This window comes from Strongylocentrotus purpuratus, unplaced genomic scaffold (assembly GCF_000002235.5).
Source record: "Strongylocentrotus purpuratus isolate Spur 01 unplaced genomic scaffold, Spur_5.0 spur5_scaffold_14, whole genome shotgun sequence".
NCBI classification, from domain to species: domain Eukaryota; kingdom Metazoa; phylum Echinodermata; class Echinoidea; order Camarodonta; family Strongylocentrotidae; genus Strongylocentrotus; species Strongylocentrotus purpuratus.
The window spans coordinates 7,578,321-7,602,766 of record NW_022145599.1 but is presented as its reverse complement, the minus strand read 5'-3'; the positions used below and the strand labels follow the sequence as shown (position 1 = coordinate 7,602,766).

Genomic DNA, 24,446 nt, shown 5'->3' with positions numbered 1-24,446 from the left:
AATTCATGTACTACAAAAACTATGAGTGTTTGGAATGTTCTTGTGCCTTGATCAAATTATTTATCTGCATGTGGTAATTATTAATCATACAATATCTTGGATTCATTTTATGATTTTATCACTTCATATACAGCCAGATAATAATTCTTTTCATCTCGATTTGAAACTATTTAGTGAAGTATATTCCTCCTAGCATTATAACATATATATCACTTGGGGTAAAGTGTTTACTTTTACGGTGATGAGGCATCTAAAATTTTATACAAATCATTGACTTTGAAATTGTACTTGGGTTATCAAGAGTTTCATAGCTTAAGGGGGGGGGGGTCCAAGTTGTAGCAGCATGAGCGCTAAATTGGCAATTTTAAGTCCTCTTTGCTATTTGGGAAAATCCTGTCTGAAATGTAGCCTATATTCAATTAAATTTTTCAATTTTCAGTGTCGATTTCAGTTCATTTATTGTCCAACATGTATAGCAGTTATAATTATATATATTATATATTTATACATAAATTGGCAAAATAATGGGTTAAAAGGATACCTAAATAAAAAAAAAGCAACAGGCTTGTAGAATACACCTGTACATATCATATGAAAATCATAACAAAGGGGATACAAATGAACTATAAACATTCTCATACCCCAATCCTATTTTCATTTATGAATCGTACATGAGCGAGAGGTGGATGCTCACTGATACAACATGTATTAGCAATGCATTCTGACTATCTGGCTTAATTATTGTACATTTGCATGCACCTAGTCACAGATGTCTTTAATATTCTGAAATTATACTCATTTTGTCCAGGTTTTCAATTTTCATTCACATTTGGAGTACTACTACCATTAGTCAATACTTATCTCAAGGTGCCAATCACACACACATGCGGGTAATACAATAGTACGCTTTTGAGTTGGAGTATATCTATTGGATGTATCATATGGTTCTCATTCTTTGATCACAGCAGTTTCACCATGAAAGTACTTTGTATATCTTACATATCTATTGTCTAATTCTTTCTGATATATGCATGTGTTTTGAAGGCTAAGTTAAGTACTTGCAAGCGTCACTTTAGTGAAAATGAATATATATAATATGGCCCTGCCCATCTCTGGAATGAAACTTGTAGATAACACCCACAAAGCAAAAGGCATTGTAGATGGTGATCATTACAAGTTTTTGTATGTCATTACATAAGTACACTGTGGATAGCTGGAAAATTAAGTTTGAAAACAGACAACAATGTGTCTGTCAGAATGATTTATAAGAATAATCTCTGATCAAAGGGTCTGCACAATTTGCAAGGGGAGGGGGAAGGAGCCCATGTTTTTTAATTTCATGTTTACTTGTTTACTTTTAATTGTGATAAGCAGTTAGGAGTCAATCTCAAGCCTGCATGTTATTCCAGTTGAATGCCTAAAATCTGTCTGTATGCAATATGTAAATTCAAATAGATTAACATAATAAGGATATGTATGTAATCATATATACTGCAAACACTGTACTTCCGGCAGCTTTGCTACTCTGTCGATCCTCAAAACACACAGAATTATGCTCTGATTGCACTCAGAGGACTATTCCGCTTGTTTCGAGGATTGAAAGAGGATAGAAAGAGCTGCAAAGCCGCCATGATTGAAGACTCGTACTACATATGCACATGGTTCTTATGAACATATTTGAAACTTGTAGCAATGAATGAAATATTAATACATGTATATTATAGGTGATAATTGAAACAAATCATGGATTTGTTATGTCATGAATCGTGATTCATATTTTTGAGATGATTTTGAAGCCCTTTGTATTCATGTGGTGTTTTTATATGTCCCCTTTCTTGTAATTCACATTAAGTTTGTATACTTTTGCCTTAGCTCACAGGCATATTTTGAAACGATTTATTGTAGATGGTGTCTGTACCAAGAGCTACGTGTCGATCAAAATGGATATTATTTTATGATGATGATTAAGAGCTTGTTAAAATATTATGTAATTTTTAAAGCATTTTATTTTTAAAATTAATATCTTAGTGGTCTTGCCAAATTAAATTTAGATTACATTTTAGCAATAGGCAGACCAAGAGAGAGAAAGGGGGTGGGGATGAGATAAGAAGTAGGAGAGAGAGAGATAGGGGGAGAGGGAGAGAGAGAGAGAGAGAGTGAAAGAGAGAGAGGAAGAGGGAGAGAATTTAAATGAGACATTTCATAGTCTTGGTTGTTAAAAGGTATGAAACAATGATTTTTTTCATGTTTCTGTGGGTACCCATAATCATGTGTGAAACGATGCTACTATTTTGAATGTATACAATTCATGCTTGGCAGATCAATGTTCATGTATAAAACCTTGAAAACAACTGAATTATAGAGCTATATGAAGTATTGTTTTATGTATTTATGTGTGTGTAAGAGAGAGGAAGAGGGGAGACATGAAAAGGAGGGAGTGATGAGAGAGGAAGAGGAGGGCGTGATGAGAGAGAGAGAGAGAGAGAGAGAGATAGAGAGAGAGAGAAAGATGAAGAGGAGGGAGGGAGAGAGATAAGAGAAGGAGGGAGGGAGGAGAAATAGGGAGGGAGTGAGAGAGAGATGTGGAGTGGGTGAGAGATAAAGATATAAGAGCTAAGAGAGAAGAGAAACTGAAAAAAAAAAACTAATAAGAAGAGGGTTCAGATTACAGCTTGTTCACTTGCTAGTGTATAAAGTGTTTTTGAGCTTACAATTCAAGATTTAAGATTACACATAAAGCAACATCCCTGTGATTCAAATACAATGTACAGACATTACAGGGGAGTGTTTCACAAAGACTTTAAGTGGGACTTGAATATGGCAGGCTGTTCAGGCCACTGTTTGCTCTCACCATTAACTGGCATTGGTCGCTCAAAGGACGTACAAATCATGGTCACAAATCTACAGAATGTACATTTTTGGATAATTCATTATTGAAGGAAAATATAATATCCAAAGATCATAATAGTGAAGTGAACTGTTGCACTACCGGCCTGCCGTAGTTAAGTCCAACTTAAAGTCAATCTTAGTCTTTGTGAAAAGCTCCCCTGGGGGGTGTTTCATAAAGCTGTTCGTGAAGTTACCCATGACTTTACAAACGACTTGTATATGAAAAGCCAAATGGGATGCTCAATCATTATTAACTGCATCAAATAAAGTTGAACTGTGCAGATTTAGATTAACATTCTTATTATAACAAACATTTTTAATGTAAAGTATATTTTTTGCCATAATTTAATTGAGGTTTTTGGAAATATCAGAAAAAAACTTTGGGCATCCTATCTGGCACTTCATATACAAATCGTTCGTAAAGTCATGCGTAACCTTACCAACAGCTTTATGAAACACCACCCTTGTATCATAAACTAATTTACTTGGTGATTAATTAAACTGAAGATCTAGGACCTATATTCCTGGAGTAAACTGGATTGCATACATCTGCATGCGGCTAAATATAAAACTACCAGGTTCTAGATACATATAGACTCAATTGTGAGTATAATAAAGCCATGTGGTATGTAGACCTTGGAGTACGCTTTCACTCTACACCCTAATTACTCCAGACCAGTAAAAAGGAAAAATCACATCTAAAAAAAATGTCATGTAATAAAAAATGCTTTATTTCATAGCATCACAAATACCAGTAACAATATTGCATCAATAAACACGCACAATAATCAACAGGACACAATATGTAATTTTTTAAGGAGTGTATCTAGTCTCTCGTTATGTACAACTTTACAATTGGTGATACACGTGTATAAATACTGGAGGGTGAGTTTTCATCTAAAAAAAACACACATGTAAGCACTGTTCAAGTTTCACAATGAAGGAGTTGAATGCATTTAGCGATTATACAGTTGCTGTTACCTCTGGTTTTGGTAATAGACTTGGTGACAATATTTCCACCTTGCAGCTAATTGAAAAAAAAAAAAAAATCTGCAGCAATCTTAAGACTTAAGACCAAATTTCACTCTGGACCTTCATGGAAAGAATTCTAGCCCTGCTGTATCAGATTGGCTTCTTCTTATTTTGTTATAGAAAGACTTGTTAATTGACCATGACATGATACAACTCACTGCCTTCAACTCCAATCAAGTTAAAATGTGGGAAATATCAGCAATTTTAAATTTAAAAAAAGGAATGATTAGGGCGATGTATTAAAAGCTTTCAAGATGAACTACACAAAACTGTGTTTTCAATTTAATTTTGTCATACAGATATTAACCAACTACAAAATAATATGTTTTTTTTCAACAAGGTTTTTTTTCCTGATCAGTGGGCCTACAGCGTATTGGTTGATTATCCTTTTCATGATTTTCAGTCAAGTACATTGGGTGATGGAACCCTGCTCCAGATTTAATAAGATCTAATGCACATAGAAATTAAAATGTTAATATGAAAAAGGGATATTACCAAGCAAGTTTACACTTTACAGTCAGATAAAGATAATCATAATTCATTTAAACTCACATGAGTAATATTCTAAAAGAAGCTGCTCTTTCAAGAGTACATGAATGTGGTTTGATAAAAGAACAGGATTCTACCCAAAGAATGGATGTAAAACGTATGTAAAATAATAAGCCCACTGATAAGTAACCGTGCACCATCAAAAATGAATGCCATATAAGATTGAAATATCTGCAAGCTGAATTTAATGTTTGTTCCCTATGTGTATATGGTGGAAGGAGGTTTCGTAGTAAAGTAATTTCGATCCCTAACACAGCACTAATGTCCTTTGACTCCTTTGGCAAGGCATTAAGCTACATTTGCCATTCCATACCCATGAGAAAAATGGGGACCTGGTAGGATGAAGAAAGCCTTTGTGTTTAGTAAATGCCATATGCCCTTACAGTGGTCATACGGTAGGAATACTCCCCAGGGAGTGGAGAATTGGAGATGGTGCACACTTTGCGTGAATGAATTCAATGACCAGGGTAATAGTATTTCTAAAGCACTTAGAGATAGTATTTTTTAATTGTATTAAGCGCTATATAAATCCAGATTATTATTATTATTATCATCATTATCAAGTAGATACAAGTTAAAAGCTATTGTAGATGTAACAACAGTGTTATCATCCGTCATGTCCATGAAATCAAGTTACCACACTTGAAATCAAATTACAAAGCATAACATGATACATTCTTGGAGTTGTCCTGTGTTTAGAGAAGTCACATCACCAAGATATAAAACACATGGGTTCAGAACAGTACGATACCGTACAGGACAAAATGTTACAATTTCATAATTCTTCCTACTTGGTCTTGTTTCAGTTGAGCGATTTGCAATGCCTTTGACATTCAGAAGGCCTGAAAACCTTAACTTAAAGCAACTCTTGAATATTTGGGAAAAATCATGAAATTATCCCTTTTAATCATACAGCATATCGGTAATGTTATTGTTCTAAATCCAAATGGCAGTTTTGATTACTAATACTTGAGCTTCCTCTCTATATAACATCTAGTTTGTTAGAATGTCACATAGTTTTACAAAATGCTGACCAGTATGGATGGCTCGTGATTATATTGAGCGATGGCATTCAACTCAAGACAGAGTTAATCTACAAATTTATACAGTTTGTAGCACCCATGTTTAGAGAGCACGAAATATAAGCAATATTGATCTTCAGACAATTATTTGCTCATGAACAGGAATGACAGTATAAAGTTAACATGCCAATTTCAGGCTTTTACTGTTTGTGCTAAAAATGATCAAAATTCAATAATTTCATTTTGTGGATTGAAAATTACATAGATAGGGTCATCTGTTTGTATACACACTGTACAAGAAAAAAAAAAGTTGATAAGTTAGAATATTCCGGGGAAATTGGCGATTCAATTTGGCATACATCATAATCTCTTCAATGTCCTCTTTTTGTCCTTTTTCTTCTTCTCCGCGAGAGCGACCTTTTTATCTCCCGCGTGTTTCTTGGCAGCTGGACCGTGCTGTGAGTTACTGCCCGACGTGGAGGGATTTGAATCCTCGTTCTCCCGCGATTCTTTGGAGGAACGATGAGGCTGAGCATGGATCTCGGTCATCATCTTGGCTCGTGAGAAGTATGTGTCGTACTGTTCTAGAAGCAGCTTGCCCGCCTCTTCGTTTAGCGCCGACTCGGGATTGGGGTAGATGAGAAGACATTTGATGGTCTGCAGTGAGGAAAATACAAATGTAGGATACAGTGTGAGATCTTGAGGTCTTCTCTAAAGCATAATGAACCTTGTAGGTTTTCTCAGATTTGAAGCAAGACCACATTATGTAAAATAAATGGCAGAATACTTTTCTATATGACATTCAAGTGATGGACTTATGAATGAATAGTCTAGTTACATGCATATACCTTTGAAGAATCATCATATCAATATCATCACCATTATCACCATCATCCCTCCCACTCTCTGAGTATCTTTCCTCCTCCTCATTATCCACCAGTTTCTAACTTACCAGTAGTAAATGCTTGATACCCATGTCAGCTTTCGAATCTCTTTTGAGTGTGTTGACACAGATCTCATCAGCATCACTACCATCATCATCACCATCGAACTCCTTCCCCGCCCTTCACCCTTTCCCCCCTCCTCCTCCTCAAGCATCGCAGTTTCTAACTTACCAGTAGTAAATGTTTGATACCCATGTCAGCCTTCCAATCTCTTTTGAGTGTGTTGACACAGATCTCTCCATTGCTCGCTACGTTAGGATGGAACACCTTTGTGAGGAAGTACCCTTTGGGAGGAGCTTTGGGGAAGTCTTTGCCTAACACCAGCTTGATTCGAAATTGACCAGCTGCATAGGGTGTTCCAGCTGTGGAGTTACAAAATATCAGTGATGCTGTCTTTACATAAATCCATTCCATTTAGAATTATTGAATTAGATTTACTGCCAGAATACCGGTATATTGATAAATCTGTTTCAAACAGAAGTTCACATTATATAATTTGTAACCAATGGAAAGTTTGGTAATATATACCCTCCATCCACAGAAATGAAAGAATTGTTTTACATACCAATAAAAAGATATATATTTCATCAGATGACATCACAAGAGTGGTACTGAGATTTCAGACACAAAATAAATATGCCATCTAAGTTTTGGAGCATCAGAGGAAAGAAAAAGAAGATGAGGCAGAGAAAAGAAAGAAGAAGAAGAAGAAGAAGAAGAAGAAGAAGAAGAAGAAGAAGAAGAAGAAGAAGAAGAAGAAGAAGAAGAAGAAGAAGAAGAAGAAGAAGAAGAAGAAGAAGAAGAAGAAGAAGAAGAAGAAGAAGAAGAAGAAGAAGAAGAAGAAGAAGAAGAAGAAGAAGAAGAAGAAGAAGAAGAAGAAGAAGAAGAAGAAGAAGAAGAAGAAGAAGAAGAAGAAGAAGAAGAAGAAGAAGAAGAAGAAGAAGAAGAAGAAGAAGAAGAAGAAGAAGAAGAAGAAGAAGAAGAAGAAGAAGAAGAAGAAGAAGAAGAAGAAGAAGAAGAAGAAGAAGAAGAAGAAGAAGAAGAAGGAAAAGGAGGAGGAAAAGGAGGAGGAAAAGGAGGAAGAGTAGGAGCAGTTATGATTGTTAGCAAAAGAGGGATAGCGCTAGAGAGAAAGAGAGAGAGAATTTTTAAAATAGAGTACCTGGTCCTTCTATGACAGCATGGATGTCTGTAATATCTTCCTCACTAGGATGCACCTTGATACCTTCTGGAGGAGAAGACTTCAGCTCTGCAATCTCTTTGGATATTCGACGGATTACATGGGGTGAGAAATTTTCCATATTGGATAAGCTCTGGAAGAAAAAGAAAGAAAGAATAAAACACATGAATACATTAGTATAGGCCTGGAGGAGTACAGTTTGCTGTGCCTTTTTCTGTTATGTACTCTCTAGCAGTGCTTATTATCTCCTTCCTATTTCACTCCTCTCCTGTCTAAAGCTTCACACTATTTCCTGTCCTGTCTAATATGTGAGAGCGCTTCAGATGCTTTTTTCACAGAATATTGATATTCTTCCTCATGACCTAGGAAACAGACTAAAATAAAAAGTGCTTTCAAGTTATTTTTCACCTTAACCAAAATTTGAGCTTCTCTTTAAGTCTAAAGCCTATTTGGTTGTTGCCAATAAATTGGTTGTTGGTGAGATATAGTCTATCTGTTTCATTTGAATTAATGCACATTTGACTGATTTGTTAGCCCAACAAACACAGTGATTTAATTTGATTATTACTATAAGAAACAAAATCAATAAGGCCTAAATGTGAGTCATGCAAATTTCCATGATTCTAATTAAGTTTTAAAAGGTAGAATTCTAGTCTAGATGGTGATCATGATAATAAAGTTTATATATTTCTGATATAAAATTAAAAATACTGTGGCTGTGCATTCATTGGCCCAAATTCACAAAGGAGCTAGACTCTAGGCCAGCTTTAACTTAACCCATATATCTAAAAATCCTCATTTATAGGGTCTAGTCTACATGATTTACATAACGGCATGGGTTACCTAAATTGCCTTGCGTGCGTCTACGGTCTAGCTTATATTTGACCTCTGAGCATGCTGAGTCTGACTGTGTCTCGCTTGTTTTGCGCTAGACCATGGGTTATGTAATGAAGATTTAAACCATTGGTTAAATTTAAACCTCGTTTGTGAATTCGGGCCGGGCCAATGGCAATGCGTCTGTGTGAATTTAGATTTGTGATTAAAACCTGTAAATGAAACGTTGATCAAATTAAACAAATTGATGCAGTCTATGAAAAAATTTAAAGAACATTATGGTGAGATCGAAAATCACACCATTCATAAATTGAAATTTCCACAGTCCAACAAAAATTAAAAGAAACAATTTTTCTTAAATTCACAAATCACACTGGATGGCGTACACTCACTGCACACTGTACCAACGGCAATGGCAATGCAACAAACGCCGGTTTATAATATCACTCATGAATTTCAAATCCTCTCAAAATAAAAATCATGTTCGACACTCTCATTTATTCCCCCAAGCGAATAATAACGTAAAACTGAGCACGCACACATAAAAGAATCTTATCTTACCCCAGAAAGTGACATTTTGAAAATTGGCCTTCAGAATCCGTCAAAAATGGGTTTATTTATCGGGGATATTTAGGATCGTTGCGAGTGCGAAAAACAACAGCAGCTGGGTCAGAGCAGGTCATCGCTATTACGAATGGACCAATCCAGGCGCAGCTTTCAATGCAGCTTGATTCGCACTTCCGGGTTGTCGTAGCAGAAGACATTTGAAGCCAACATTTTGTTGCAATATTTAGTGGGTATTTGCGTATTAATATCCTGTTAATGGAGTAAATATGTTATTTATCGCATACTAAACAGTAAATATACCTGTATATATGCTATCTGTGGAATATTATAGGTGGATTCTTTGGTATATATTGTTTCCTGGATATTTACATGAATTTTAGAAAGGAGAATTTGATTGTGCACAAAGTGATGTCATCGACAAAAGTGGGATCGGTGAATAATCCGGGCAACTGACATGGCGGCCGTCTATTGCTCGCACAATCAAGCACAGAAAGGGTGAGTTACGGTCACGAATTCCTCTTATTCTCTTGTAATTCACCGTTCGTTCAATTTTTTGGTTAGGCTTGATGTGTATCTTGCCAAGTGATTCAATGAAAAAAATTATTTATTCTTGTGAAATGAGTTTGTTTCTTCCTTTGTAGACTAATTGTAGATGTGGTCAAGATGTGTAGCCCATGCCCACTCACATCAATCACAAACACAAATTGACAGTGCAATCTGACTGTGGAAGGGGAAAGAATGTTGTTTGTGATATGTTTGTGTATAGGCCTATGCATGTGTTCTTGGGCTACCCTGTTTACCTTTAGTGCTTCAGCGTTTATTCAGCTCATGATATCAGTTTAATATTGTAGACTGTTTAGTGTTGGCCCACATTGCTAGTTATATAAGTCTTTATTTTGTTTACTTTTTTAGGGTGAAATATATTGATAAGTAAATCACAAGAGAAATGTTACACTGTCCGCTCCATGATTGATATTATTTTAAACTAATTTAAGCTATCATTTCACACCCTTCCTTTATTGCCTGCTGTGAAGCAATGGTGTCAAGTGAATCTGACCACACCATTTAGGTGAGATAAATATAAACACAACGGCATTCGACTCATCGTATAATCCATCTATTATTATCCCAGTGAAATACTTTGTTTATCATGTTTTAAAGTTTGTCGTCCGCCAACGGGGGCATTTGGTGTTCGGCAGTGGGTTGAGTTCAGGGGGGGGGGGGGGGGGGGGATGGGGGAGGGGAGGGAAGGTTTAAAAACTACTACTTAAACTGTACATGCTGTAGTGAATTAACCATTCATCATCTAATATGGCATGGGATTTGTTGTTACTCTAATACTGTGATGTGTTTTTGTTCTCAAGATAGTCCTAAACTTGGGGTCTATGATTTTATGGTTGAGAATCCCTCAAAATGGTCCCACTTTTGGATCGAGGCATTAAATATTGCCATTAGATCTACTATAACAAATGATAATACTTTTTTTTCATCAGAATAATGGCTTTAAAGGTAAAGACCAGTATTGGTAACGCCCCAATTTCAAAAAATGAAATGGAAGCTCTCATTACCAATCATGTGAAAGAATATGTTTTGACTAATACATGATGATAAAAAATTTGCCGGGAAACCGCCTACTAATTCATATATTTGGTAAATTTATTTCTCTCATGGTCGTGTGAGAGAGATAGGGTAGTCCCATATACATCTTTCTGTGTATAGTGCTTGTAACTTTACGAAGAATGGGCCAAATTTCTTATCATTTTGATGATTCCAGAACCTTGCAGATGCTAGATGCTAGATGATCAACCTTTTCTGATCGATTCCACAACGTTTCTTTCACAATGCAATTGCATGACCATTACTGGTCTTTACCTTTAATAGAGAGAATATGGGTGAAGCTTGTCTATATCCTCCATTAGCCATTTTCATGAAAGCTCAAATCCCAGACGCAAAATTATTATTTCTCTTTTTTCATCAAGCCCTAATAATGGGTACCTTTTTTTCTTCCAAGTTAACCCTTAAAGATGGGTATTGGTTAGGAGGCTTCAGCTACACAACTCCATCCAAACCTAATCTGAGTACCCCCCCCCCCCCCGAGAACTTGATAAATCTGAAATTCTTAATGAATGCCTCACTTCAGTTGACAACATTGATTTTAAGTTTAAAGTAAAAAATATTTTGTTCCCAATTTTTCTCTGATTTGTTCTCTGTCTTTTATTTCTTTTGTATTTTAGAAATGTTATTTATTACAAGATTTATTATTTGTATTATTGATTGGGATAATTGCCCTCTGTGTGTTGAACATAGCAAAGGGCTAGTTCCACCTCTTTCCTTTCCTTCTCATTCTTAGATTTTGAGTAAGTTTGTGAAAATATTTTGGATCTAATTATTATCCATCCAGACTGCTCATTTCAGGACATCATATTTGTATTTCACTCAGCCATCACAAAACTCTGGCTTGAATCATATCTGATATTATTGCATGGTGAGTGATATATGTTAAATGTTTTTAGGAATCATCTATCAATCAGTGATACTTTCTTGACTAGCAATATATGAATTACTGGACATGTCTTGACAACGACATGTGAAACTTCCGCATACATTGCCGGACATGCTCATATAAACACACCTACACAAAAAATGTTTGCCAAAGAAAATACATGTACATGGCTACATGTACATGTATGTGCTAAAGAAAACAAACAATATCTTATTTCAATAAGGTTAAATAAAATGTATTTAAAGCAATGTTATTATTGCATTTCTTAAGAAAAAATTAGATTATAATAAAGTGATATCTTTATGTACAGTACATTTACATGTACATGTACATGTTTTTCCCTCCCCCCCCCCCTCAGAATGTGAAATGATACTTTGATCATCTATGCTTTAAAGCTGGGTTAAGTTGATTATAGGCTCAACAAGCTGAGACAGCTCACCACACTAGTCATCAAACACATGAACATGGATGTGTAATAAAACCATTATGTGATTCTTTACAATTTTGATATATTTGGATGCCCCTGTAGATGTATTATAAGCACAAGAAAAATTAGCCCCTAAAACACTTCTCCTTTCGAGAAAAATTGAATATAAAAATTTATCGGTGCTCCCGGTAAATTTTGATAAATTTCAAATAGCGCCTACGGCCGTACAATGGTAGCTGTGACCATGACAATTGCAGAATATGTAGTTGTGAAATATAATTTCCAAACGGCAATAGCTAATTGGTCGATTTTAGTCGAGAACCATCGTTTTATAGCTTAATTAATATCTTGACCTTGAGAGGGAGCTATATAACATAAAGAGTTTATTACTTACAATTTCATAACTTTAGACTGGATTTCAACCGCAACAACAATCCCTGAATAGAGTAGGATCGCATATGCGACCAATATGTTCATTTGAACCAAATTCATGACCCCAACCTAAAACTTTGTATTACCTTTAATATACATACGTTTAGTAAAACAATTGCCAATGTTTGGAAATAAAATTAATACCAACACCGTTTTTATGAACTTTTAATGATGTACAACATGTAGAGCATCTGTGTAGATAAAACTAGATACATTGTAGGTTATCCTTCGGGCATCAATTATTTATCAATTTCATTACCTACCGGTATATGGAACTTCAGTAGAAGATATACATGTCATAGGAGAGTTGTTTAAGCACTTGACTTGAAATGCAAAGGTTGTGGGTTCGATCCCTGACATGGCACTGATGTCCTTTGGCAAGGCATTAATCTACATTTTCCACTCTATACATGTACCTGCCCAGGAGAGAAGGGGACCTGGCAGGATGACGAAAGCTTTTGCGTTAGTAATTGTCATATGCCCTCATGGTGGCCATATGGTAGGAATGCTCCCCAGGGAGTGGGGATGGTGCACATTGTGCATGAATGGATCCGATGACCAGGGTAAAAATATCTGTAAAGCGCTTAGAGAGGGTATTTTGTGTTTTAAGCGCTATATAATTTTTGTTGTTGTACTTAGCGAGGCGGGAAGATTCCCGGGAATTCGCTGTAATATTTTAGTAAATTTAAATTTGCTCATGGTATATATTGATCATGCATGCAATGCTGCTCAATATTAAATATTGCTCAATGCACACCATGACCCAAATCTGTTAATAACGTACAGCTCTTGTACACATATATTTTAGTTCGCAGTGTGACTGAGGTATTACATTAATAGTGCAAGAGGATTGTTGTGAGTTTGCAGGTTTCTTAAGACACAGTGTAGGCCTACATATTCTTTAAATCATTAAATAAATATGTATGGTTCCAGAATACAGAATGTCCGTCCTTGCAGACTAGATTAGATTACTGATACCATTGCAATATTGAAGAATAGTTGGGTAATAGGAGAGAACAGAAGTTTCCTTTTCCTAGTTTCTGTTTTGGAAGAGGAAAGTTCTCAGTTCTGAAACGTTGGAAAGTTTAACTTTTAAGTTTTAATGTCAATGCCCCCAGAGTCCAGAATAATCAGTTTTTGGTTACATTTTGCAAAATTTATAGCTAATTTGTGTGTAGTTTACATCACCCTTAACAAAGCATAATATAATGTGATACCAATGAGAGAGTTCTTGTCCTTGGCCTTAGTCATTCAGAGCATGTTCCACTATTACAAGTTCCATGACCATGATACATTTAGGCCTAATGCCAAAAGTTTGTATGTTGTCTGAAATAAACCTGGGATCATTTCACAACTTTAATTAACTAAATCCACATATCATCAAAGAGATGTGCTGTTCAGCCTCGGGTGCCGGTCATAATTAATTTTGTGCCAGAACTAGACTTGCGTAACTTTTGGACAAAGCTGTTTGTAAAGGTATTGTTTAGATACAGTTCATGACATGTCAGGTATTTTGATGTTGACAAACCTCCCTCTGGAAATCCTACATGTACCATGTGACATTGTAGCATGTACGATATATACCTCGCATATCGGAGGTGTTTGAGCAATGACCCATGGTCTATTATTAGCTAGGCTTGAGGGATCCCGAGATGAAATCTACTCTCGGTGTATGCCTGGTATGATGAATGTTTTAGCCTCCAGACAAACTTAATTCCATGTGACTATGCTTTCAGATTACGTTTCATTATAACGATCTAGACCACTTGCACCGAAAGGCACCTCTGTGGCCCCTGTCCACATGTATTTTTTAATGCAGAGGTCATAATATTCTAGTTCAGGCCTGCATGTGGGCTCCTTTAGAATTTTATAGAAAACTGAACTAGGAAACCTTAAAGTGAAATCCAACCTTGAAAGCAGAAATATCGGAGAAGTAGATTGGTGAATGTATGAATCGGGACAAAAAAAAGGGACCTGGTAATGAGGATTAATGCCTTACCGAATGACCTCCCTTGTATGACCAATCTGCCAATTTGAGATTTGTGCATACTTTGTGATCTCATATTTTCAACATTCATTACTCTCTTATTATTGGTCCAATTTATTTCAGACTTTCGCCATTCTCTTTCTCTTAGTTTCTGTTTTCATACAAATGAAATTATTACAAGGACTGGATTGCCCTTTAAGTTTTTACGAGAGGTGGTATGACAGAACAGTGCAAGCTCCAGTAACAGTTGTTCAATGGTCTACTACATAAACTAATCAAATTCCTAATCTCAATCATGGACCTTACAATAATACATGTACAGTATATAACCCACTAGACCGGTTTATACTAACATATTCAAATTTATGGACGTTTCTCTCCTGGGGACCTAGTGACGTTTTAATCCATTAACCTGTTATTAATGAATGAACTACAATACTTGGAATCCAGTCTGCATACATTATTTGTTGCTATGTCAGGCACATATAGGGCAAGCTTTCAGGTTGTCAACAATAAACTTTGTTTAAAAAGTATGCATAAAATTTGAATATGTTTATTGTTTAGTAAACTGGTCTATTACGGCCCTAAAGCTAACCTACATGTACATTTGTACAGTATGTCTTTCACATCGACATCGCTAGAGTGTACATTATGTCCAGTCATCTCTGATCCATAGTATGCCAGTAATGTAAATGGGGTCTGGCACTGACGTGTAGACAGCTGATTGGTGTAAGATGACATGGTCTCATGTGACAATACATAGCTTGGAATATACGTCTCATGATACAGTACGAAGAAGGCTCTTCAAAGATGTGTGGTCTATCAATACTGTAGGCCTGTCTCCGTCAGCTCGAGATGGCCAAATAACCTGCTATTTTAACTATCCCGATTGCAAATTAACCAGTTGATTCGCCTCTTCATTAGCCTGCAGTTGCAATTAGCAGGATATTTGGTCAGGAAAATATGATTCAAGATCCAAGATTATTTTGCAGAGAAATCTTGGTCTTGTTTCGAAAATATCCCGCTATTTCGGAAATACCAGGCTAATTTGCGCCTGTCTGAGCTAGTTTGTGATGAGCGTATCTGTGAGGTCTGGTGAGGACCCAATTTCGAGCTTCGGGAGAATATCCCGAGTCTGAAAATTGCAGGTTATTTTTGCAAACTCCAGCTGATGAAGGCAGGCCTTGTGCTACAAATAACAAGGAAGTCATCATCATGTGGGCTTGTAGCATCAAGTGGAACAATTATTTATGATTCATGTGATAAGACAGGGATCTATCATCTTTATATATCTCTTTGCATTGCCTAATAGACAAATACTAGGAGGACCCGTGGAAAATCCACGGGATTCTAGGGGGTGGGTGGTTGTTAATGATGTGCTATGGCGATTTTTTAAATTTTCATGTTTGTTTTTCTGTTTTTGTTCCCCCTTTTATTTTCAATTTCATTTTCCCTCTTGGTATAGGCCTACTTTTTATCATTTTATTCTTTTTCTACTCTTGTTATTAATATTTAATTCGATAGAATATTAACCTTTTGTTTGCTGTTTCATATATCATTTTGAAATGTTTTTTTTTATTTGTAACATATAATAAAACTTGAAGATTGAAAGACAAAATTTAATAAGTAATTTGTAAACAAACTGATGCAAACTATTTTACGCTTTAACTTTCGTTTTCACTTTCATTATTTATGATTATTGTTTTTCATTCATTCCCATATATATCCTTATTCTCATTATCCATTTCCCGTCCAGTTTCTTACGAATACTGTTCTCAATCCTCCCATTCTCATTTTTCATATTTTCACTCATCTCTAATTAGAACTTGTCCCAAATCAAAACATGAGTAACAATAATTGTTTAACTTGGCTTAACATACATTATTAAAACTAAATGTTCTATTAAACAAAATTATCAACAAAATGATATTTTGCATGGATGATACAAAGAACTTCAGAGAGGTCCCAGAGGTCTCAGTGAAAATATACAAATATTGACTGCTCATGAGGATGAAATTATCATTTCCAAGGTGGAGTTCATACCGGTCCTTCTATCACCCGAAGCAAAGCCGAGGGGGTAATAGAAGGGCCAGTATTTGAACGAAATCGAGGGAGTGATAATTTCCACCACCATCCAATTACAGAGCAGTCCTTATTTTTTTTGTTTATCCCTCATGCTTTCATTAATAGGTCAGTAGAAAAGAAATCCAACATCAAGAGTCTATTTAACAACAGTCTTTCGGAGTTCAAAAGTTTCAAATAACCAACGCTAAACGAAATCAAACATACGGAAATCAAATCTATACAGTGTAGTGCAGTAACTGCGGCGCAGCGTAAAACGATGGCTTGAGCGCCGTGATGACCCGCCTGAGTTGGGGGCTGGAAGGCATTTGAAATCCTGTTTGCTCTGTGTGTGTGCATAAATCGCAGATTGGTTAGGCGTACTATCACAGATCTATTTGCGTTATTATTGTTGTTATTTCGAGGTAGTTTTCATGAAAAGACCAATAAAACAGAAGCTTGGACTATGAATATGTTGGCATAGATCACAGAATTTGTATAATTATTTTCAGAGTAAAGATTTTACGCGAAAATAGGTCCATGGTTTGCGCCAATTGTCGCAATCGCCACGACTCGAATCGAGTGTGTGTACGTGTGTGACGGTGAGCGTGAAATACACGTATACTATGGGCGCCTGGCCTACAAAGCATATCCTATAGAAAGACGCATAACACGGGTAAGCCCAACCCGTGAGAGCGTGCATTTCTTACACCCCTCACCCGCGTGAGTCATCTGTTGATGTGTATTTCTCTTACACGCTACAAAGCGGATCCTATAGCAAGAGGCCTTACTCAAGATACGCCGCAGCCTTTACAATGAGACTTGCTACACCCGTTGACGCGAGTGGATTCTCGTCTATCGTGTGTCTCTTCGTCTCTCTTTGATAATTAGACAGAGGGCGGGTGCACGCCTTGTCAACTCGCTCTCGCGGGTTCGTCGCCTCCTCGCAATCCACGACGCCCGCCGTGCTCTCGTCCGCCCGTCCTCCCCGGCACCCCGAAACCGCGTTTAACGGCATGGACGTCGATCGCGGGGTCGAGGTGGCACGCGGGTTACGGGAGACAGGCCTCGTGGAATTGTGCCACCGTTCCCGCGCCACGGCGGAGGCGAGCGGGGTCGGGGAAAGGCGTTTTTGAGGAACCGTTTTGCCCCGTGTTGGACCCCCCGCGGCGATTTTGCGTATTAATAATATAGATGATATTGTTTTACAAAGAAATTGGGTGTTAATGTTATGGGATGTGGTAGATAGTGAGTGATTCACATGCCTGTATAATGATAACTCAATAATCAGTTAGAGAGGGATGTTCAAGTTCAGGGAAAAAAATACATAGGGGCTCGGGCAAAATCGCCCTCGAAATGCCAAAAAGAACCCCCGAAAGTCATAAAAGAGCCCCCAAAAATGTGCATAGAGTTCAATGCAAAACAAATTACCGGTAAGTAGTATTATTTTCAAGCAAGCGAGCTTGAAAAGTATCCCCAGAAATATTTTTTCCCTGGTCAAGTTCATATCTCTTTGCATTGCCTAACAGATAAATATGATATTGTTTTTTTAAAGAAATTGGGTATTATGGTTAGTACATTGTGTAAACAGTGATAGATAGTGAATGATTCACATTACTATAATGATAGCTCAATAACCAATAAGAGAGAGATAGTCTTCATATCTTCACATCTCTTTGCATTGCCTAATAGACAAATATGATACTGTTTTTCAAAGAAATTGGGTGTTATGGGGTGTACATTGTGTAAACAATACAGTGAGTGATTCAAATGATCGAGTATAATGATAGCTCAATAACCAATAAGAGAGAGATTGTCATCTTCATATCTCTCTTTGCATTGCCTAACAGACAAATATGATATTGTTTTTCAAAGAAATTGGGTATTATGGGATGTACATTACATGTAAAGGATGACTGTGGTAGATAGTGAGTGATTATATAATGATAGCTCAATAACCAATAAGAGAGGGATAGTCTTCATATCTCCATATCTCTCTTTGCATTGCCTAATAGATAAATATGACATTGTTTTCCAAAGTAATTGAGTGTTATATAGTCCTTTACACATTGTGTCCACAGTGATAGATAGTGAGTGATTCACATGAGTATGATGATATAGCTCAGTCAATAATTATGTCTCAAAGTCCTATTCAATCATAACTTTGCCCAGTATCTAGTAGGTTGATATGAAGTGAAACCAAAGTAAAAAATAATTTTGTTTATATCCAGATACAAATTCTCTTTTCCTCTTTGGAGCAAATTGTATATTATTAATCTTTTCAGTAATGATATAATGTAGGCTTGACCTTCTATACAAATAATCATGTTGTCGATTCAAAAAGTCTTCACCTGTATATCTACCATTTATGGACAAAGAAACTGAAATTGAAACAATTTCGTTTCATTTATCAATTGTAATGAATGTCATCATAAATGTATGAAATTGGCAATAATGGAACAATGCTGTTATCTTAATCAAGCAGGAAAAAAAAGTTAATTAAAAACTAGTTAAAATTGTATTTGTTGTTCTCTTTTTAAAATTCAGTGGCACTGTAAAGGTTAAAAAGAAACAAATTCAAACAGCTGATCCAACCGAAGTGTCGAGTATATCAATTGATTTATTTCTTTTCATCACGTTTAATTACTTATTCATTGGACTCCCAAGAGCTGACAGTACATTGAAACATAGTGTAGGCAGCTGATCATTGCATCCTTACAAGCATGGCAAACATGTCTGAAATTCCCTCCTCCAGGTTGAAATCTAGTGTAGGAGGCAGGAGACCCTTATGATGCACTCATTAATATACAGACAGTCAGACTTAAAGGGATAGACCACATTATACACAGTCAGACTTAAAGGGATAGACCACATTATTGCATCAAAGGTTTATGTTAAAATGGATTACAATTCTTTACGAGAATTAAAAGCTTTTTATAATGAATCCACCAAATATGAGTACAGGACTACTCCCCCCCTTTTTTTTTTTATGGAAAAGGTTGTTTGTGCCTCCACATTTGAATCTGTTAGAGGCAGGAGGCCCTTGATGATATTCCCATTATAATTTTCGAAGGGATAGTCTACATTATTGAATCATAGGTGTATCCCAACATGGATTACAGCCAGGTCTTTACAATGATTAGAAGCTTTTTAGGGTGAACCCACCAAATACAGGACTGCCCTCTTTTTTTTATGGAAAAGGATCCTTTATGTGCCTCCATCTTTGAAACTGTAATAATCATTGAAAAAAATACTTAACAAATTTCGGGGGCTACTTTTCAAGCTTGCTTGCATGAAAATAACACTTTTTAATTTGTTTTGCATTGAACTCCATGCACATTTTTGGGGGCTCTTTTATGACTTTTGGGGGCTCTTTTTGGCATTTCAGGGGCGTATTTGCCCCGACCCCCATATATTTTTTCACTGGTATAGATAGGAGGCCCGTTTTAAATGTTTCCATTATACTTCCTAAATGGATAGCTGTCATTATTGCATTAAACTTTGATTTTAATTTTAATTTAAGTTTGTAGCAGAATAATTGGAAGCTCTTTGATTGACCCCCAAATATGAGTACAGGACTGCCCCCTTTTGTAATGGGAAAGGGTCCGTCATGTGCCCCCCCCCCCCATCTTTGAATCCATAGGTGTATGACTATGAGCAGGAAGAATGAAGCGTGTATCTGACAGCATTTAGATATATTTGTAGATAAAAAGTAGTTACATGTACAGTGTATATTACTGTTACATAAATCACTTCCAATCAGACTGCATTTAATGATTTTCTGAATGTAGAATAGAGCTTTGTAGTTGTTTGCTTTGTAAGGTAAGAGGAAGTTAGACCTTGATATCATGTATGATTCTTTTCAATTGAATGCTATTTTTGTTAATGTGTATTGAATTGAATTGTTATTATGTGATTTTCACACAGTACATCCCTGTACACATTTTCTACAGCTTAGAAATTTAGCACCAGTTCCCAAATTATGTCAGTGCAGTGTTATTCTGTATTATTTGTCCAGGGATGTGCGATCAAATTTAAAGCACCGTACACAACCTCAGTAATCTGAAATGTTTTTAAGTAACATATGTAATATTTACAATCCTGTCAAAAATCTTTCAAGGAAGAATTGAATTTTGCAAAAGGAAGAGAAAACTCAACATCTTCATTTGTAAGTGATTAGGGTTGATTTGATCGATGAATTTGATTTAAATTGCTCATGTTTAATGATTTTATAATCACAAATTTTATTCTACAAAAATTGAAATAAAGTAAAAAATACATATTGCCGAGCCTTTATACAATTACAACTAGAACTACACACACACACACATGTATGTGCATTTACCCTCTGTTTATTTTTTTTGAAAGTTTTTTGTACATTTGAAGTGCAGTAATTCAGACTTGATTTCCTATGTCAACGTATACATGTTATGAGCTTGGTTGAAGATGTCTTGTGAGATAGACTAGGGTCAGGATGCATGGCATAGCATCGGCTTGAAGTATTAATTAGTAAGCCCCAGTCTAATCAGGTTAATTGGCAGTCTAACAGGACTCAATTACACATTGTTCTAACATATAGTACATACCGCCATGGCATGATGGCACTAGAGAAGAGACTACCGGTACATAGATTTCACAAATTGTAATAAATAGCAAATAGTTAGATACATTAAAAATTGATATCGTTGATCAAAATAAAAAAATAAACAGAGAAATTACATTCCTGAATGTAGGCTACTCTTTAGCAAATTTCTGCTAATCACAATCACGATCTAGAAATGTTGTAACTGTGATTAAGAAATAAATCTCCAACTCCCATTCGGATGATGTAAATGTAACTTTAAATTATCTAAACATAATGGTCTTAAAGTCGGGCATTTAAATGTTAGGAGTTTATTAGATAAAATAGATGAGATTCGATTATTACTTATGAAAATAAAATTTGATGTTTTATGTATTTCAGAGACATGGCTACATGATCAGATAAATGATAATGATGTTTTTATAGACAATTATGTAATAATTCGTAAGGATAGACCAAAGACTATGAACAAGAAAAGAGGTGGTGGTGTTTGTGTATATATCTTAAAATCTATTCCATACACATTGCGACATGATCTAATAAGTAATTCATTGGAAGGTATTTGGTTTGAAATGTTTTTTAATCATGAACAAGTATTGATGTCTTGTATTTATAGACCACCAAATGCTGATGTATCATATTTTAATAATCTATTGGATGTATTAGAAAAGGTGTCACAAGAAAATAAGGAACTTATAATATTAGGTGATCTTAATTATGATTACATCTTAGACCATAATTTATGTAATAATCCAATTAATTTGATTGAAAACTTATTTCTCATGACACAATTAGTGTTGAAGCCTACTAGGGTTACAAGCAATTCTTCAAAATGTTTAGATCATATTTTAACTACGATACCTGAAAGACATGCTGTCACCAATGTTGCAAAGATTTCATTAAGTGACCATTATCTCATCTATACATGCATAAATTTTTCAATGACCAAACATAATAATCACAAAGAGGTTACTTTTCGTGATTATCAACGATTTGATAGAGATGTTTTTTTACAGGACTTAGAAAGAAGCTTTGATACCAGTAATCTTGATTTTGAAGATGATACGTATAATATTGATGAAAAATGGTTTAAATGGAAATCAACTTTTACTAAGGTATGTGATAAACATGCACCTCTTAAAACTATGCGTATGAAACAAAGATATTGTCCCTGGATTTCAAAAGAATTAGTCCAATTGATTTATAAAAGAGATTTTTTAAAGAGGAAATCTGATATCGACCCAGCAATAAAAAAAGATTATAAATGCATAAGAAACCGTATTACTAGATTAAGACGTGATAATAAGAGGGATTATACCAAGGATGTTATTCGAGATTGTAAAAAAGATAGTAAAAAAATATGGCGTGAGCTGAATAAGATCACGGGCAGGAAACGTAAAAATGATGTATTGCCTAATGAATTAAGTGCTGATAAATTGAACAATTTTTTTGCATCAGTTGGAAAAATGAATAAACCAAAAAATGACGATTTTAGCTGGAAACATCCAGAATGTATTTATAGTTTTGAATTTCAAAGACTAAAGGAAAGTGTTGTTTATGAATTGTTATGCAAATTAGGAAATGTAAGTAATCTTGACCTATTTAATGTAGATTCTAAATTGCTTTGTATTGGAGCATCAGTTCTATCTAAACCATTGGTTTTACTATATAATGCAAGTCTAAGAAATGGCTCAGTTCCGTCTGATTGGAAAATATCAAAAGTAACACCTATATATAAGGGTAAGGGAAAAAAAGATGATCCAACCAACTATAGACCAATATCTGTAACCTGCCATGTAATTAAAATTCTAGAGAAAGTCATCCAAAAACAATTATTGAATTATCTTCGCTTGAATGAATTGATTTCTATTGATCAATCAGCTTTTCTACCCAACCATTCAACCAATACATGTATTCATAGAACTATAGATGATTGGCTGGAATCTTTTAATGAAAAAGAATTAGTAGCTGCGTGCTTTTTAGATATTTCCAAATGTTTTGATTCAATTGACCATAAATTATTACTTAAGAAACTACAATGTTATGGTATAAAGGATGAACAGTTGAAATGGTTTAGTAGTTATTTGTTTGAAAGGAGACAAATGGTTTTCTGTCATGGTATACTCTCAAACTCAAAGACATTATCAAATGGAATACCCCAAGGGAGTGTCCTCGGACCAATCTTATTTCTACTTTTTATTAATGATATAGCTCAGTCTTTGAAGACATGTACCTGTAATATGTTTGCTGATGATGTTGTTATATATACTTCTCATAAAAATATTGATGAACTAACCATATTGTTACAAAATGATGTTCATTCAATACATAGATGGTATACTCAGAATAATTTAAAAGTTAATGCTGAAAAGACCAAAATTATGCTTTTAAGTACACGTAAAGCATATAACTTGAATATATACATGGATGGAACGAAAATGGAACAGGTTCATAATTTTAAATATTTAGGGGTGGAAATTGATGAACACCTTACTTGGGATATTCATGTTAAAAGACTTACCAGATTGATTTCTATGAAACTGTTCTCATTACGTAATATGTCCAAATTTTTAGATGTCAAATCCTTAAAGCTCATGTATAATACAATTATTTTACCATGTATTGACTATTCATGCACAGTCTGGGGAAATTGCTCAAGGCAAAATAAAGAGTTACTCTTAAGATTACAAAAGAGAGCAGCACGTATAATTACATCCAACTATGACTATGAAAATGTTAGAGGTGATGATTTAATAAAATTAATGAAATGGCAATCATTTGACGATAGGAGAAATTATTTTTTAGCTGTTTTAATGTATAAATCTGTACATGGTATTGCACCAACACCAAGCCTTTTATTAACCGGGCGCCGGGCGATTTTTACCCCCCGGTCCCTGACTTTTGGCGCCCGGTAAGACGGGGAAAATGAGTACCGGGCGCCGGTCCATTTTTATTTCTGGCGCCCGGTCTGGGAGAATTAACATTTTCTGTTTCATAAACTTCCACATCATTACTAAATGTTCACAAATGTGACAAAAACTTACTTGATACGAGTTAAACGTAGACTGAATGAACCCTAACAAATCATTATATAATGAGAATCCTAATTAAAATCGCCTAGAAACAATTGCACCAGTAATACGAGCGGCCGCAATCTCCTACTCCTAGCGGAGAACGGAGCACACATGCACAATACAGGTGATGTACACCACTCAAAGACGAGCGCATTTCCCCAGGCCATGCATACACACACAAATGACATCAGTGCTGTACTGCACTACACACACAGTGTCAGTACAAGAAAGTCTCGATGTAACTTCCAAAAATCCATCCCAAAAGCCAAATTTTGCTGACTAAAATGCGGAATCGGAGCCATATTTCCAAAGCTCACGGGGGTTTAGCCCAGTTTTAAGAAACAGTTTCATCAAAATAGCGCT

At 35.6% G+C, this 24,446-nt stretch overlaps 2 protein-coding genes across 3 annotated transcripts in view; one reads left to right on the top strand and one right to left on the bottom strand.

The window, feature by feature from the left end:
* Positions 1 to 3,599: 3,599 nt before the first annotated feature.
* On the bottom strand, positions 3,600 to 9,144 carry LOC577922 (ubiquitin-conjugating enzyme E2 S). The gene is made up of 4 exons (XM_030984089.1): positions 9,012 to 9,144; positions 7,599 to 7,749; positions 6,608 to 6,798; positions 3,600 to 6,149 (listed from the first exon to the last, which is right to left on the bottom strand). Exons 1-4 carry the CDS (start codon positions 9,024 to 9,026, stop codon positions 5,853 to 5,855), a joined length of 654 nt encoding a protein of 217 aa, XP_030839949.1. The 5' UTR covers positions 9,027 to 9,144; the 3' UTR covers positions 3,600 to 5,852.
* Positions 9,145 to 9,202: 58 nt separating this feature from the next.
* Positions 9,203 to 24,446, top strand: part of LOC100887913 (transcription initiation factor TFIID subunit 12b) — a 55,650-nt gene continuing 40,406 nt past the window's right edge. For both annotated transcript variants that reach the window (XM_011669642.2, XM_003730256.3), the window contains exon 1: positions 9,203 to 9,512. The gene's annotated coding sequence lies outside the window, so the exon portion shown is untranslated. The remainder of the gene's footprint in view (positions 9,513 to 24,446) is intronic.